This window comes from Tasmannia lanceolata, unplaced genomic scaffold (genome assembly GCF_043159265.1).
Source record: "Tasmannia lanceolata isolate RefF3 unplaced genomic scaffold, GAP_Taslan_0.1 ptg000003l, whole genome shotgun sequence".
NCBI classification, from domain to species: domain Eukaryota; kingdom Viridiplantae; phylum Streptophyta; class Magnoliopsida; order Canellales; family Winteraceae; genus Tasmannia; species Tasmannia lanceolata.
The window spans coordinates 5,187,204-5,205,642 of record NW_027518680.1 but is presented as its reverse complement, the minus strand read 5'-3'; the positions used below and the strand labels follow the sequence as shown (position 1 = coordinate 5,205,642).

Genomic DNA, 18,439 nt, shown 5'->3' with positions numbered 1-18,439 from the left:
CTCCACACACACCTCATAATCAATTTTGTTTGTCATCATCAAAAAGGGGGAGATTGTAAGCCCAAGGGTCTACTCTCCTATCTTGTTTTGATGATTCTAAACATAATTGATTGTGTTTTTTGAATACTAATCAATTTGCTTTGAAGTGTTGTGTTTAAGATAGGATTGATCATTGAAGAAACCAACACTCAACTTGGTCATGCTTAAAGGTGTACCAAACAAGAGCCAAAGGAGCTAAGTGTAGCTCACATCATCACTCAAGCAAGCATCCAAAGATGGAAGATCATTTGAAGACCAAAGCTAAAGAGGGATCGAAGATTGCATAGGTATCATTGTACATCCTTTCTCTTTAGATTCTCAAGTCAAGGCAAAACGTTTTCAAAGTGTTTTCAACTTGGTTTTCAAAGAACACTTAAGAACTTAAAATGGATTAGTGAATGGTTATGTGGTGGACCAACATGTTGGGACCCTCATAAACATTCCAAAATAATCATAGGAGTTGAGTTCCAAAAGCTAAAAATCAAACAAGCAATAAAAAATCAAAAACTGCGGATTTTTAGGCTTCTCGGAACTCCGAGAATTTTTCTCGGAGCTCTGAGCTCGGAACTCCGAGAGTTCCCTCGGAACTCCGAGAAAAGGTCCAGTAGCGTCTGGACATTTTCTCGGAACTCCGAGAAATGGTCCAGTAGAAAAATTCCATTTTCTGGCCGTTGTCTCGGAACTCCGAGAATATTTCTCGGAACTCCGAGAATTCTCGGAACTCCGAGAATGGTTCTCGGAACTCCGAGAACCTTGCGACAGCTCAGAATATAGCCGTTGGGATTTGAATTAATTCTTGTATTTTGATATTTCCACCCCCAAACGGTCATAGTCTTTGGAGAGGCTATAAATACAATATGTAGAGAAGTTTTTCTTCCTCTCTTGATCTTTGAAAAACATCCTTAAGCATCAAAAACATTTGCAATCCATTTTAGCTTGAGTTTTTATTTTTCATCCCAAACTTGCCTTTCACTTGTGAATCTTTTGAGTTTGGATATAGTAGTGCTTTCACTTGCAAATCACCATCTTTGAAGAGCAATCAAGGGTCTACAAAGAGCATCAAGCTTTCAAGAAGAAGCCAAGCTATTCTCTTTCAAATCTTGTATAGGTGGCTAGGGCATTCCCTTTTTAATTCCCTAGAGAGCAACCGCTTAGAACTCGGCGGAGAAGGAGAGTCTTTGTAAAGGTGTAAGGGCATCCTTGTTTAATATCCCTTGGATTTGTAACCGCCTCGGAGCCGGGCATCGTGGAGGTCTCCTATAGTGGAATCCCTCAAGTGCGACCTTGAGTAGAGTGGAGTAGGCCGTTGGCCGAACCACTATATATCGGTGTGTCATTTCTCACTCTTGCATTTCCATTATTGTTTGGTTTGGCATTTCATTTTGTTTGTCAATTATATTTGCACTAACCAAATATTTAATTAAGTGAAGAAAATTCCAATTAGGGTTCATAAGTAATTCTCAAAAGACCTAATTTTGAGGAAAATTCAATTCACCCCCCCTCTTGATTATTTCAAAAAGAGCCTCGTCTTCTTCCTTCAACTTTTTGTCAACCTTGTGGGGCTGATCCACAAGCTCGTTGAACACCGGGATGTGTTCCAGAAGATCTCCGCCTTCATGCATCTTCAGCCCGTACAATTGCCGTTTTAGATATAACTGGTTGGCCAAGCTTTATGACATATAAAGCTTTTCCGACTTTTCCAATAATTTAGGCACATCTTCTCTCATAACGTTAAACATAACGCTATCTGCCAAACATGGTCGAATCGTGCTGACCTCCTTTGACTCTACGTCTTCTAACTTGGCACTCGTCATCTTCTCCGACTTCCAATCCTTTCCATTCAACGCCTTAGCCAAGCCCTGTTGAACTAAGATGTCCTTCACCCTCATCTGTCATAGGGTGAAACTGCCATTTCCGTTAAATCTGTCGATGTTGAACTGGGTAGAACTCAATTTTGCCACCATCTCAGATTACTTCGCACTTTTCGGTGTAGCACTCCACCTCGAACAAGAATCTTCTTTAACAATCTTTCCACCCAAAAAAATCGCTCTAACAGCGATCCAACTACAATACCCACGATCACTTCACACGGGCTCGACGATCGTTTCAACCACAGCTCTGATACCACTTTGTTGAGAAAATCCACCGGCCATAACAATTCGACCGTGCACAAACTTAACGGAAAAGTAAAATACACAAACAAGCCCCAAGATGAACACCGAGATTTTACGTAGTTCGGACAAGCCTACTCCACGGGCGAGAAACACGATCTTCCACCATGAGAAAACAACATACAAGGATTACAATGGATTTAAACCAAAACCCAAAACCCAAAACCCAAAACCCTTCCCTTGCTTCTCAAACCCAAGACCATACCCAAGTGTAACCCGAGAGAAACCCACAAGAGAAAACCCAACCCAAGAAAAACTCTTCGCTTTTCTCTCTCTCTCTTCTCTTGCACGTTCTCACACCCAAGAGAAACACCTCTCTTGCCCCTTTCCAAACGTGGGTTTTGGAGCTAAAATTGCTAGGTTTTTCTTTTCTTTCTAAACCCCAAATAGAGAAAACTACTACTTTGCTTTTTGCCTTCCCACCCAAGTAATCCAACGTGGGTCAGAAATAAGGCAACTCTCCAACCGTGTTTATGTGTGGGTTGCCTTAGGAGGATCCCAACTCAATATTCTCATAAACAGTAGATAGAAAGCTCATATGTTTTTGCATGAATCATGTTCGTGAGTTGAAAAAAAAGATCCAACGGCCCATATCAAAAGAGAAAGTAATCAACATTCACAGATCAAACACGAACTCCTCAAAGTCAAATGGAAATTCTAGTATTGAATAGGCTCATATGAAGCCTTGGTCTTCCCTCTACCACTAGATTCGACTACGACATTTGATGAAGACGCCATCTTATCATCCTCAACCCTCATCACATGCATCGCTCGGAAATTCTTTTTTTGGGTAGGTTACACGCATCGATCGTATATTCGGCAGGTTAAAAACAAGGGTATATAGCTCCCTAGCCCTAGGCCCTAGCTAACACTCCTGACACCCCTAGCTAGAGCTAGATGCGCGCACGAAGAGGAGGTAAGAAAAGGAGAAGGTGAGAATGTGGTAAGAGAACGGTATTTGCGTGTGTTTTGGAGGAGGGCTTGGCGTTTGTGACTTGGGTTTGTTGCTTTTAACTTGGTTTCAAAGGCTTATCCTTGTGACTTAAATGTTACCAAGACTTTATTGCATTTCTTTTATTGGAGGGACCCTTTTCTTTTCCCATTGTGGTATATGATTGTGGGTGATCAATGTTTACTTAGCCTCTTTAGGATTAGTGATGACTCTAGCTAGTGAAGGAGAGTTCATCCATTGGATGACAAGTATCTCAAGGCTCTTATCGATGGCCTCCATGTGTCCTTCCCATGCCGCACTTCTAATGGGTGAACCATGTCCGATGTAGACGTGACACGTAGATTCATTTTCCACCCCTTTGACATCATCCACAGTCATGTCGATTTCCGTTGACCATAAGCCATCTATCTATGAAAAAAAAATACATTTGGCCAACCCACGTGAAAGAAAATGATCACTGTTAGTGCGACCAACTGTTTGTACATGTGCATGGATGCATGCCTTCATGCACATCATCTACAACTTCATACATACATATATTCAAGAGTATATCCATTCATGTGATTTATAGTATTTGTGCTGATATGGGATTTATAATATTTATAGTTTTTGGGAATTGCCACCTATAGAGGGGCAACTTTAGTTCATTGTATATCGGGCAGCATGTCCCCCTCTTGCACTATTTTTTCGTACTCATAAAATTTAAGGTGCCGGATTGAGTTAAAAAAGAAAAAGACAAAAAAAAAAAAAACTATGTATAAGGGGTTTTGGGAAAGATTTGAACACATGTCTATGCTTACATGTATGGTGTTCCTCGTATTGTTGGGGTTCCACACGATGCAAATAGATCCCACATTGGAAAAGTGAAAGAGATGTGGATGGGCTTATAAGGGCTTGGGCACCCTCCCCTTTATGGCAAGCTTTTAAGGATGAGTTCTACCCTGGTCCCGACAAGTAGTATTAGAATCGGGGGTACTATTTAGCGCCCCAAATTCTTAACACGTATGTAATGTACAAAGAACAAATTTGTGTATATCTATAAGCTTCATGTATGTATTATTGTATATGATACATATGCATGTCATCCTATGTTGATATGTACATGCATGATTATGAGTAACAAGGAAAATGGGGAAAGGAAAGGGCGGTAGCTAGCTGAGAAATCTTTTTCCCTTTGGAGAACAAGAGACTTGAGAAGGTGGTGCAATTAGGTCAGTGACCGCCCAAGGAATCCTTCCATCTCAATCTCCTGTATCGCAATCCATACCTTAAAATTATCATGAAGAACACACTATCCAAAGCCGCCATGGATTGAGTACAAACTGTACTCTCTTTCCCTCTTTCTCTCGGCCTACTAGAAGCTTCAAAAGCTACCACTGGTTTCTATATATATAGAAACTCCTCATGACATGATTTCACCACTATACCTCTTGAACGTCAAGTACTCCATATCAGATTGGTTGTTTTATCTGTCTCTTACAAGTGAGAGATATGGGTCTAGAAAGACATTTACTGCCCCTTTTAATGCTATGCTGTTGTTCTTATTCCTGTTATGGCAATTTTCTTGAGGACCCACGCTCTGAAGCCTCTCCTTATGACAAAAGTGCTTATCCTACATATTTTGGCACTATCAACAAAGATGCCGGTGATGTCGGGGAGGAATTCGCGACTTCAATAGGCTATGGCGAACCCCAATTATTTAGTTTCAAGCGGTTAGATCACGTGGAGAGTCGTTATTCTTCACCTATAATGGTGAATGTGGATGATTTTGGAGCTAAAGGTGATGGATCAGATGATACACAGGTAAGGACCAATAGAATAATGATAAAAACAAAACAGAATATCCCACAGTTGTGATTGAATCCTCATTGGGTTTTGATGATGTCTGACTTTTTGTTTGTGAATGGGTCTATTTGTTCTTGTGTGGTTTTGAAAAGTCTCACTTTCTATATGGTGTAACTGTCAGGCATTTGTGAAGGCTTGGGAGAAAGCTTGTTCATCTGCTCCATCTGTTCTTGTGATATCTAAGAATAAAAACTACCTTGTTAAGCCAATCACCTTCTCAGGCCCTTGCAAGTCATCTGTCACAGTAATGGTAAGATAAATTTAATTAGGCAAACACATATGGGTCTTAATTTTTTTTTTGTATATGAAGATTGACCCCCATGCAAATTATTAAGTCTATTTGTTTCCCTTATCGTTTCAGTTCATATACATGTTATATTTATTTCTTTTTCCTAATGCATCAGATATATGGAACCATTGAAGCTTCCTCAGATCGATCGGATTGGAACCGGGATCGAAGATACTGGATTAACTTTAAGAATATTCAGAATCTTAGAGTTGATGGGGCTGGGACTATCAATGGGAATGGAGAGATATGGTGGAAAAACTCCTGCAAAATCAACAAAGCTTTTGTAAGTTTTTTGAATTCACAATCACCAAATTCGATATAACAAACTTCCATTTTCTTTCAACAAGGGCTAATTCTTTTTTAATTCCTCATCGGTGAATTTGCAGACTTGCACGCAGGCTCCAACGGTACATTTCTTGTTCTCTTTCTACCGAACACATGTTTAGTTTCATTATAGAGATGCTTAAATAAATACATTTCCTCTCGACTTTCAGCTTTCTTTCTATAAAAATCTTAAAAAAGGTTTAAGTAGTTAAAGAAATGAACTGATGTTCTTCCATCTTTGGGTTTTTTTTTTCAACAGGCCTTGACCTTTTCTTCATGCATGAACTTGATAGTGAATAACCTCAGCATTAAGGACAGCCAACAAATTCATCTCTCTTTTGAGAGATGTACCAATGTCCAAGCTTCCAATCTCAAGGTAACTGCACCAGAAACAAGCCCCAACACGGACGGAATTCATATCACAAATACCCAAAACATTCAGATAACAAATTGTGTCATTGGAACAGGTAAAGAGAAAAAAGATGAACAAGGTGTCACCTCATTTTCTCCTAAGTTTTTTTTTTTTCTGTGCTATGAAATATGGTATTAATTTCATTTACAAAACACAAAACAAACAGAAGAAAGAAAAAACAATACATTTTCATGTTCTACTTTTCCTTCAATGGAGCTTTGGGTACTTTAACAGACATAAGAAAACTCCAAAAAACTCGATTATGATGTGTACATTCTCCATATTTTTTTAAGGTGATGACTGCATCTCAATAGTAAGTGGGTCTCAAAATGTCAAAGCGACAGGCATAACCTGTGGACCAGGCCATGGAATCAGGTCTCAAACTCAATCTAATCCTTCTTGAAACTTTTAATTTATAAATTTTCTAATTAAGAAGAATTTAACTTTTTATTTTTATTTTTTGTTTGTCCAAATATTGTCTTCTTGAACCCAGTATTGGAAGCCTGGGATCTGGCAATTCAGAAGATCATGTCTCACAAGTAATAGTAGATGGAGCCAATATTGTTGGAACAACAAATGGGGTCAGGATCAAAACCTGGCAGGGAGGTTCCGGTAGTGCAAGCAACATCAAATTTCAAAACATTGCCATGCGCAATGTCGCCAATCCTATAATCATTGACCAAAACTACTGTGACTCCAACAAACCATGCCCAGAAAAGGTGATTTCTCAACCCCCACCAGAACCTTTCTTACTTTGACTCATCTAAATAGGATCTCTCACTTAAATCCAACAAGAATTTTGATGTGTTTTGCAGAATACAGCTGTGGCAGTAAGTAATGTGGTCTACAATAACATCAAAGGGACAAGTGCCTCAAATGTGGCTGTGGAATTTGATTGCAGCAAGAGCTTTCCATGTCATGGGATAGTGTTGAATAACATCAATTTGGTTGGAAGTGGAGGGAAAACCACAACTAGCTCATGCAAAAATGTTAATGGGAATGCAATAGGAAATGTTTTCCCACGCCCTTGCTTCTAAAGAGAAGGAAATTAAATATACTTGTATTATTTTATCGATCTTAGATAGTGTGATTTTTTATTCTTCCATTAGATTGACATGAATTAAATTGGGCTTTAATTTTCTAGCTCAGTTTGGAATTTTTTGTGGGTCTCTTTCAGCATACCGAATCGAGGACAACTTCTCCTGTTTGTTTCTACAAAATAGTGATGGGAAAAATACTGTATTTTATTTGTTCATGGATTGTAATAAAGTTGATACACTGTGTTTATTGTTCCAATAGAAATGGGTTTCTTTTTCTGTATTCATTTATTTCCTTATCTTGTAGTTGACGACTGAATATGTCTGTTGCTAATGAACTCTTACCAAATAATTAGAGAAAAAGCTTGCGTAAAAGGCTTACAATTTCTAAGGTGGTGATGTAATACTATAACCCGCCTACCTTGTAAAGAAAATAAGTAAACCGTTTTACGTCCTTTCTTACCTTCCAAATGTATGGCGACAAGGAAGAGGTAGAGAAATTAGTTGTGAATGATTGCATATGATGAATGGATCTTGTAGGGTCTCAATGAAAAATAAGCGATCAGTTTTTGGAAGTGTTTGGTAGTGTTTGGATTTGGGTATGGCCCACATTGGTTGGATGATCCAAAGCGTTCATTTGATGGGCCCTGACATAGATAGGGTGTGCCCAAAAAATCAGCTCCATCGGATCATCCTAACCCTTCATTCTGTGGACGAACCGTCAACTGAGGGAGTCTACCTTACACAAATTAAAACCACAGGCGGGTCTACTTGTAACTTTTTAAACATTTGGGTTTAAGTTGAATGTTTCAGAAACCACAGGGGGTCTAAGTGTATTTTTCCCTTTCGATAAAGTTCGATTTTGCCTAAAAATCAATGTACATGCCACAAATCAAATGGTGAGACTCATCCCGTGATCTTCATGCAATGGAGGGGCAAAATAATGTCTAATTTTTTAAGCTTCTCATAATTGCTTACCAAAGAATTTATATAAATTAGAAGGAAGATGATAAAAAGAAAAGGGGGAATTGTTACCCTTCTCCCTAAAAGACATTTATTGTGCCCCACTTCTGCCTAATGTATGTGAACAGATTCGTTGATTTGCTCTTGATCAGATGATCTTAGGCCCTTGATCCATCAATCCTTGTTGAGGGGTCCAAAACGAAAAGCTAAACCGTGCTTTGACATAATAGTTCGGAGGGGAGGATCTTGCTTAGTCTTAGTCCAATTTTTGCGCCCGTTCATATGGGCAGGGAAGCCATTATGTCTTTAGGCGGACCTAGTTCTTGGACTGCAAGTTGGATTGAATCGAAGTCAAAAGCATTAGCAGGTAGGGAATCCGCAGCAAGAGATGTGGGGCCCGCCTAATCCAAACCATTGGTAGAGAGTTAAACGGATTTCTTTCTTTTTGGATAGGTGACCTCTCAAGTGAAGCCCCCTATAGCTATAAAGACCTGACGTAATGGACAAACCAAGGGAAAAAAAAGGCTTCGAATAACCATGACCATAATTGAATGATTGTTTTTTTAATACCAAAAAAGCGTCCCTACGCATGGGATGTGTGATCAAGAAGACCATGGTTTAAAATTTCGGTTTCGGTACCGGCTTTGGAGTCCTAAAATTTCAAATTTTCGATTGAAATTTGTTAATAATTAAAAAAGCTTATTTAATTCACTTCGGTCCGAAATTTGGCCAAAATTTTTGTAACATTTTTTTTAAAAAAATTACATTTTCTTGAAATTTCAAACCGAAATTTGGTAAAAGCTGAAATTCGAAATTTCAATAAATTTCAGTTTCGGTCCCCACCGAAATTCGAAATTTAAAACCATGATCAAGACCATGTGGGTTTGGCCAGTCAACTGTACTATGGCTCGAATTGAGAAGTACCTTGTGTGACAATTGATCTAACAAGTACCTTGTGTCATAATTAGGACTGTCAATCGGGATGGGCAAGCCCGAAGCCCGCCCGTTCAGCCCGCTAAAAGCCCGCCCATAATTAAAATGAGAACAAGCCAAACCAAGCTTGGTCAAAAGTTGAAGCCTGAACTCTAATTTGGGCTGGGCTGAGCTTGATCAAGGGTCGTCCAGCCCGTTATAAGCCTGGGCCCGATAATATATTTACTATATAATTTTTCAAGAGTTTTTATGCCCTTAAAAATCAGTAGATATTAATTAAATAGGTTACTTAAACATTAATATCCTATAGGCTATAGTTCGACATTAAATAGGTTTTTTTTTTCTTTATTTTGCCCCTCTTCAACCCACTTAATATGATGATCCAAACCGTTGAAGTATACAAATTGGGCCCCTCTTCAGCCCACTCCATATGAACGGTTTGGATCATCATATCCTATAGGCTATAGTTCGACCTCAGATTTATTAAATAAATAAGACAAAATCTGGCAAAAAATCAATCGGTGTGGCTTTTCTCACATGCCAAAGCCAACAAGTTTAATGGCTTTCTATGAAATTGGCTTTTCAATGCTTGCCTTAGTCTTTTCTAGTGCAGAAAATAAGGGGTGATGGGCAAGCCCAAACTCGGCCCGAAGCCAGTTGTGGAGTTTGGGCTGAGTTTGGGCAAGCAAATTTTCTAATTTAGTCAGGCCTGAACTCGGCCCGAAGCCCGTTGTATAGACATGGGCTGAGCTTGAGCACCTCAGGCCCGCCCAAGCTCGGCCCGATTGACAGTCCTAGTCATAATTGAGAAGTTCTATGGCTCAATTTTTATTATTATTATTATTATAAGGGCTTGATAAAAAATGGCGGGTTTAACTTGGGTCAGGTTTGGGGCTTGGGCATCCCGACCCAAGTGAAACCTGCCATTTTTTATCAATTTATTATTGTGTAAGCTTAAAAGGTCGGGTTGCGCCAGGTTGGAGGGGTCAGGTTGGGTTGAACCTGGTCGGTTTGGAAATCAGGTTGGGTTGGCCTCTGCTAACCCGACCCAACCCTACTCAGGTTGCACCCCTATTAATAATAGTACACTAATAACCTCTACTTTGGGGTCACTTTCTCCTCAAATTTTCCATCAATTTACAAGGCTCAGCTTATTTCAAGATTTTTTTTTTTGAAATGGGTTTTCATTATTGAAGTGAAATTTGAACACAACTTATTTCAAGCTCCTTTCCACATGAAGAGGGTGAAACAAATTCTTGTAAAATCTGTTTTACAACCATTTTACATCAAAAGAAACGTGCTTAGCGAAGCAATTGTTCTAATGGATTCCGTCCGATTGTCACATGCTGCTTTTCTTTGTTTTTCATAGATTCGAATTTCGTTCAACTTTGGCTTACATCCGAACCCACCCCCTATTAAGTTGCAATCTAGAGCATTTGAGTGTAGAGCCAATTTCAGTTTGGGGCTTTCAGTCTGCAAAGCGGCAGTTTTGTGTCCAATAATTAGTTTTGGCCTCCCAATTGGTTCTCAAATCGAAAACAAACAGGGCCTAAATCTTATCTAATTTTTCTTATAATCAATTCCAATCATATTTAATTTTTACATAGCCACCTCACTGCAACCATGGTTTCAAATTTCAGTTTCGGAATGCATTTCGGTCCTCACCGTATTTCGAAATTTAGGCCGAAATCAATTAAAATTGTATTTTATGTCATAAAAAAATTCAGCCAAAATTACCAAAATTTTGGGAAAACATTATTTAATTAATAAAATGGAGATTTTTGGGCAGAATTTCCTTGAATTTCGGACGAAAAAATGAAATTTCGGCTGAAAAAAAAAAGAACCGTTTCAGGTATACCCGATTTCGGTTTCAGTCTCGACCGAAAAAAAAAATTTCGGATTTCGGCCAAAATTTAAAACCATGACCGTAACATAGTGCCCATTAGGAACAAGCTGGCCTAACAGCGACCGTCATTTTAGCATTTCAGTATAAAAGAAACATAAGAAAAGAATAGAGAAAAAATAACACCAAACCTAACACAGTAAACAATCAAAGGCTAGTTTAATCAAGGGTAAAAGTTGACACCACTTTCTGGAATTGGATAAAGTAAGGCATACTAACAGAACATAGCCCCGTGAGGGTAAAAAGGACATAATAAAATCAAACAAAAGTCTTTCACAATAAGAAAAGATTCAAGTCCTTGAACCAGAAAAAGATACTTCTTCCCTAAGGCACCAACCAAGAACAAAACTAACCTCAAATTCTCCTCATTAACCTTAAGCTTCTAACTTCTCGACGTCCTCCAGGATGATGGCCTTTGTAGGCTTCGCTAACAGATCTGTATATTCCTGGAAAGGGGATTTTGTAAAGCGAGTTTCCCTCCAGAAATCTGGTGTAAGGAAACCGTATGTCTTCAACAGGCAGTCAAATGTTGCCTGCACACGAATGAATTTTCAAATAGTGAACAAGAAATTAAAAAAAAGTACTAATAAAGCAATAACAGAAACAAATAATAAAGGGATCCCATAATAAAATATCAAACTTCTATTGCAGATATATGCAAATGGGACACTGCCCACAGCTTGTTTAATCACCAAGCCAGTGGAGTAACTTATTAGAGCAATTACAGTAACTTACTAGAGCAATTAGGACTATTAATCAACATCCAGGCATACAATCTTATTGTGCTTTCTTAATATACGTTTCTACGTTATTTGCTCAGAATGACATACATCCATACAAGTATTTGTCTACTGTGTCTTCATGGGTCATGAGTTGGGAATTAAAGCAATATCTTCAATTCATATTCTCTAACAGGCATGAACCAAGTTAATCAAGGAATTAATAGCATCAACAGACCTCTATATTTGAGCTGTATCACAACAAAAAGACTCAACATGGAAGGTAATCAAGCACTGTGCAATCATATATAAAATGCAGAACATATCATAGCATGGTGTTTAGTGTGTGTGTGTGTGTGTGTGTCATACGGGGATGATATTTCCACCCCTACAATTAGCCATTCCATTAACCATAAAAGACCATTCAGTAGCAAGTAGGAGAGCAGCTGTTTGCAATTTTGTTGGCCAAGCTTGAGGATTTGCTCCCTCCAATTTGAGAACACGTCTAAGATCCTGTGAATGTTTTTTTTTTTTTGAAATGGAAGATCCTGTGAATGTTTAGAAAGGATTTATTCTGCATTCTTTTGAACGATGAAAATTTTATTACAAGGCTTTATTCTGCATTAAAATCAAATTTTAGAAAGGCGTAGTTCTTGATTAAAATATTTTTTACAAAGGTATGGTTTTGGATTAAAATCAACTTTTATAGAGGCATGGGTGTGGATTTAAATCAGTAAAGATGAAATTTTCCTTTAAATCCAAGGACAGAGGCTGTAGCTATTTGCTAGTGGCCTTCAAAAGAACCAGAACTCACTTTGTTGGTATTGGTTGGGTACTGTGTAAGTGTAGAGAGAGACTCCAACAGACTGACACACACCTACTTTCGTGTTCCTAATTAATCTTTTGTCTCTAACAGTTCATGGGCCACTAAACGGGATGCCACTTGTAAGCAAAAACAAGAAGTCAACAAGGAGAGTGGCTAGAAAAGGGGGTGGAAATATACCCCCCCCCTTCTCTCTCTCTCTCTCTCTCTCTCTCTCTCTCTCTCTCTCTCTCTCTCTCTCTCTCTCTCTCTCTCTCTTCCAATGATCAACATAGCACCTGTGACATTGTGGAATATATATAATTCAATAGTATGAAAGAATTTTTTTCATACATCACTTACAATCGTACATCATACATAGGTTGTACCTAAAAAGCTTATGTTTCCTTTTGATCTACATAATCCTAAGATGCTACAAAACCATATAACTAGTGACTAACAAATTCCAAATCAAATACCCAAATTTGTCCTAAACATATGAACATGTGTGGCCTCAATGTTGGGCAGAGAACCTCAGCCAGTTGAGGTAGACGCAAATGTCTTTAGCTTATGAAAATGTTGGGGACTTAAGATGGAATCTAATTAGAACTCGACCGTCAATAAGCATAAAGACATTGTGTTCTGGGACATAGGGATTAATGTCGGTCTGTGGAGATTAGCCAATCTATTGGATGAGATTAGAGATTTTTGTATGCATGGTGATTTCTATTTTTCTCTCCAACGATTTGGCTGATTGCCTTGCCAAATTGGGAGCTACTAGAGCTGCCTTGTATATGGGGCAGTCTCTACCCCCTGAAGTGCACTGGTAATCATCTTTTATTTAATAAATGTTATCTTTCTTCAAAAAAAAATATAGTGCATGACGAGTACAGCCCACAACAATGTATGATACAAAGATTCTCCAATTAAATCGGTCTAAAACATGAACCAGTGAGCTGCGACTTTGAGGTTGTACATAAAGCCCTAACCATTGGAGTTATAGGATCAATGCCCTTTCCTAATGTCCACAACCAAGTCATTTGGCCCTTCCCCCAAGGAAAAGGAAGAGACGCAGGACAAGGCAGCGTAAGCATCGCTTTAGCTTATGATAATCTTGAGGACTGAAGATGGAATATCATCAGAACTCGACCGTCAATAAGCATTGAGACATATTATATATAGTGGCATGACATATATAAAGACTAAACCATTAATTTCAAAGATACACTAACAGAAGTTGTCAGGCAGAAAAGGACATAATAAAATCAAATTGAACTATTGATTTATCTATTCAAAAATGTAGTACACAATGCAATAGGAAATTCTATAAACAGGACGAGGTCCCCATGAACGAGAAAGTTGAGAATATGGGAATAAAAGTAAAGGGTGTGGTGGTAGTTGCTAACGGCCCCAAGACGAACTCTATAAATAGGAGGCAATCATTTTGGAAGGGGGATCGAATCATTTGGAGAAAAAAGAGCTATGCTAAGGATAAGAAGAGAATAAGAGAGAAAAGTGACAAAGATTTTTACCTAATTATATTCCTTTGCTCTTGGAGACTTCCTCTGAGAAGAAGTGGATCGTTTTGAGTCTCTTCCAGGAGACTCATTAAGAAGGTTTCCCTCAGCGAGAAAAAGATATTCCTTGAGAGCTCTCTTTGTAAGACTCAAGGAAAGGGAAAGAAGTTTTTATCTCCGCAACGAAAATTTATCTTATCCGGGAAGAAAACCAAGGGTCCGTGAAAGTATCTTCCTCAAAATATACCTTACAAAATCAACATCTCTGACTCAAGGGAATTCCATTTCCGAGAGGACTCCTTACAAAAATGGAGTCAAAATCTTTTCCGACTAAAGGAGTTACTCTTCTAGAAGGGCTTACAAAAGAAAAGAATAAGTCATCAAAATCTATCCTCCAAGAAGAAGATTTCACTCCTCCAAGCAGCCCAAGATGAAATCTCTCATTTGTGAAGAAAAGCCCTCCCGTTTTGGGATGCACGTGAAAGAATCTTCCTAGGAAGATCCTTTAGGGAGGGTTCATCGCGGGGATTTTAAAATGCCAAAAGATTTCCCGGATTGTTGGTCACTCTAATGAAGCCATGGATTGCGGCATTGTGGGTCACTCTAAGAATGCCTAGGACTCTTCGAGTAGGGACCTCACTAGGGATGTTAAGTAATCTGGATTTTAAAGTTTTACATTCTAATTTTTTACCATTACTATAGGAAGTTTGTGGGGACCCAATTGAGGGTCCAAATAAATAAATGTTGTGAGACCCACTAAAAAGGATTAGTTGTAAATAAATCAGATATTGGAGTTTTAAAATAAGAGTATTTTTCATTCCAATTTCTACTATTGTCCCAAAAAGTTTGTGGGCTAAGTTGCGGGTCCAAATAAACAATGGGGTAGGTCCAAATATAAAATATCGTGGGTCAATCTATGGCAGGGACCATTAAAAGGGCAGCCAAGTGCACGAGGCTCCCGCCATTGCACGGTCTAGGGAGGGCTAGATGTACGCAGCCTTACACCCGCTTTGCAGAGGGTGAGCCTTGGCGCAACGGTAAGGTTGTTCCATTGTGACCTAGTGGTCACGTCATGCAAATAGGTGTGCTATTTTCCATGAGATAGAGTATTTTAGTTATTTTCTATAAGATGAGGGGCTTTTGGTCATTTTTATGACAAAAGGGCCCTTTGGTCATTTTTAATAAAATAAGAGACCCTACGTGTGCGCATACAATTACCCAGTTTTCAACTAGCCATCGATATCTTAGGAACCCTAGTCACTCTGTCCCAAAACAGACGATATAATCCACCACACTTCTCTCCTTTTGGAAGCCCAATGGTTCCCACCTTGGCAATTCCCATCTTATTTTGATGATTCCAATACACAAGTGATTTAAGATCACTAATGTGTTTGATTGTTTAAGTTGTAGATCTTAATTGTGCTAAGACAACATTGCTTGGATTGAGGCCAAGAAGATCTCATTGGACCACATCATGAAGGCCAAAGACATCGAAGTCCAGGACCATGAAGACTTGAAGAATCGCATTGAAGATCAAAGTCGCTTTAGATTGTATACGATCCAATCTTAGCTTAGATTTTAAGAGGCATAATTAAGATAATCTCACACACCCCTAAAATGTATAAGTGATTGTCCTTGTGGTGTTCCAACACTTTGGAACCCTCATAACAATCCCAAGTTGGTGTAAAATTGGAAGCCCAAAAACAGAAGTGAAAATCTGCTCAACATAGGTCCGTAGACATTTTTCATCTTCTGTTTGTATTCCCGGAACTCCGAGAGAAATTCTCGGAACTCCGAGAACACTAATAACGGTCAAATTTATATCCGTTGGTGTTTTTTTCAGAATTACCACTATGCCACTAAACGGTCATATTTGGGTTTTTCTATATATATGGGTATTCCCAACTTCCAAATAATCAATACTAACACTCTAAAACTTCATTTGAACATCCAAAGAGTGAATCAAACTTGATTATGCCTCTCATCCTCTAAAGATTAGGATTTGGATCATAGGCTCAATTTGTACATCTTCTACATTTTGTAAACCCTTGTGAGGGATTATCTTTTGTTCTTTCTTTCTTATCAAGAACTTTGTATCGGGCGAGTGTTCGGAGAAGCGTAGCCCACTCTCCGTGGTGAAGATTGCCACCAAGGTTAAAGGTAATCGGAATTGTAATCGGCACCGATCTTCGCCGAAGTTAAGAAGATCACATAGTGAAGCCATCAACGGGTTTGGTTGGTAGAGTGGAGTAGGCCTCGCGTTTGGAGGACCGGACCACTTTAAATCTCGGGTGCACTCTCTCTTATCTTTTGCTCTTTATTTGCACTTGCACCTTTAGATTTAACTTGTGTGCTTGAATTTAATTCTCGATCTCTTAATCTTCTAAATATTGGGTTGAAGTTTTCAAAAGATTAAAACTTGTTAGCAACCTAATTTTTCACTCCTCATTAGTTGCCAATTCGGGACCACCCTTAGAATTTCACTTGGTATCAGAGCCTTGGCTCTTAAAAGATTTTCTTTTCTAAAAATCTTTGAAAATTTTTTTTTGTTTTCAACAAGGGAAAGATCATAAGATCTTTGGCAACTTTCTAATTGTGAAATAGCGGATAGAAATGGAACCGGACTTCCGGAGGGCCATTCCACAACTAGACCTCCTTTCTTTGATGGGTCCAATTTTGAACATTGGAAGACAATGATGCGCATCTATCTTCTTTCGATAGATGTGGAACTTTGGCACATTGTTGAAAATGGATGCATGTTGCCTTCCATACCATTTGAAGAATGGAATGTCGTAGAAAAAAGGCATGCAAATTTAAATTACAAAGCTATAAATTCTTTGTTTTGCGCCCTATCTACGGAGGAGTTTAATCGAGTTGCTCTTTTTTATTCCGCCAAGGTTATTTGGGATACACTTGCCGTTACCCATGAGGGAACATCTCAAGTTAAGGATTCCAAAATAAACTTGTTAAAGAGCAAATATGAAATGTTTAGAATGGGTCAAAATGAAAGCATTTTCGAAATGTATACCCGTTTTTCTAAAATTTCTAATGAACTAGCAAATCTTGGTAAATCTTATCCTACTGATGAGCTTGTGAGTAAGTTGCTTAGGTCTATTCCTCCATATAGGGATCCAAAGGTAACCGCCATACAAGAATCAAAGAATCTCAAGACGCTAACCATGGAGGAGCTTGTAGGATCTCTCATCACCCATGAGATGCTCCTCACTAGCCGACAAGAGGAGAAGAAGCCAAAAGAGAAGGAAAAAGAAGGCCGATCTCTAGTTCTAAAAGCCTCCAAAGCGAACTCATCATCCTCTAGCGAGGCGGATAGCGATGAAGAAGAAGCTTTAAGAAAATTTAAAAGCTTATGGAGAAAGAAACATAAAAAGGATAAAAAGAAGATGAAAGAAAAAAGTGAAGTTGAGGGAGCTTTAAGATGCTACAATTGCAAGAAGATTGGACACAAAAGACCGGATTGTCCACTTCTCAAGTCGTCTTCCTCAAAGTATAAGGGAAAGAAGGATTGGAAGAAGCATAAGGCTCTTGCCGCCGGATGGGATGCTACTAGCACCTCGGGAAAGAGCTCAAGTGAAGGGGAAGAAAATAAAGATGACCTTTGCCTCATGGCACTCTCGCATGAAGTCGAGGTAAATTCTAACCTCTCTTATAATTCATCAAGTAGTGATAGTGAAAAGATATCCTATGATGAATTGTGCTCAACCTTGCATTCTCAAATTTCTAAAAATAAAGTTCAAAAGAAATCTATTTCAAAATTAGAAAATGAACTTAATTTTTTGAGGAATGAATCTTCTTCCAAATCTCAAGTACAAATTGAAAATTTTAAACTTGAGATTAAAACCCTTAAGGGTTGTTTGGATGAGAAAACTTGCCAATTAGCACAATTTCAAGATGTGGCAAGCTCTTCCAAATCTTATGAAGATGAATTTAATGATTCTTTAAATCAAATAACACATCTTCATAATGAAAATGAAAAGTTAAGATTATGTCTCCATGGGTTCCTAAATGGTGACAAAATAATTGACATAATCTTAAAGAAAGCTAGTCATAGACCTAATCATGCATTTTATGATAGGACTAGCTTATCTAACCCTCATGTTAGATGCCATTATTGTGGAATAAATGGTCATTACCAAATTCCAATGTGCATCTAAGATTAGGTATTATGGGGGAACCAAGAAATCTTGGGTTCCCAAAGCCCCCATATGATTTTCATCATATGTGCTTAGATTAGGGGCTTGCTCTAAAATTGAATATCTTTCTATGAAAAATTAAAATATCCCCTCTTATGTTGAATAAAAATTCTAAATAGGGGGAGTTCTAGGTTTGTCTTTTTCCTTGAAAAAGGGGGAGCCCTAAATTGAATATTTCATCCATTTGTTTCTCTTTTACCCCAATCTTTTTTATTGATGCCAAAGGGGGAGAGAATTCTTGTGTAAGGAAATAAATGTGCTTTTTATTGGAAAATCTCTTGTGCTTGTCATCATCAAAAAGGGGGAGATTGTAAGCCCAATG

At 38.4% G+C, this 18,439-nt stretch overlaps 1 protein-coding gene across 1 annotated transcript; it reads left to right on the top strand.

The window, feature by feature from the left end:
- The first annotated feature begins 4,427 nt into the window (after positions 1–4,427).
- LOC143848830 (polygalacturonase-like) lies at positions 4,428–7,356 on the top strand. Its single transcript, XM_077357896.1, has 8 exons — positions 4,428–4,965; positions 5,129–5,257; positions 5,412–5,579; positions 5,683–5,703; positions 5,880–6,087; positions 6,326–6,407; positions 6,526–6,751; positions 6,848–7,356. The coding sequence occupies exons 1-8, from the start codon at positions 4,654–4,656 to the stop codon at positions 7,067–7,069; spliced, it is 1,368 nt and encodes a 455-aa protein (XP_077214011.1). The 5' UTR covers positions 4,428–4,653; the 3' UTR covers positions 7,070–7,356.
- The last annotated feature ends 11,083 nt before the right edge of the window (positions 7,357–18,439 follow it).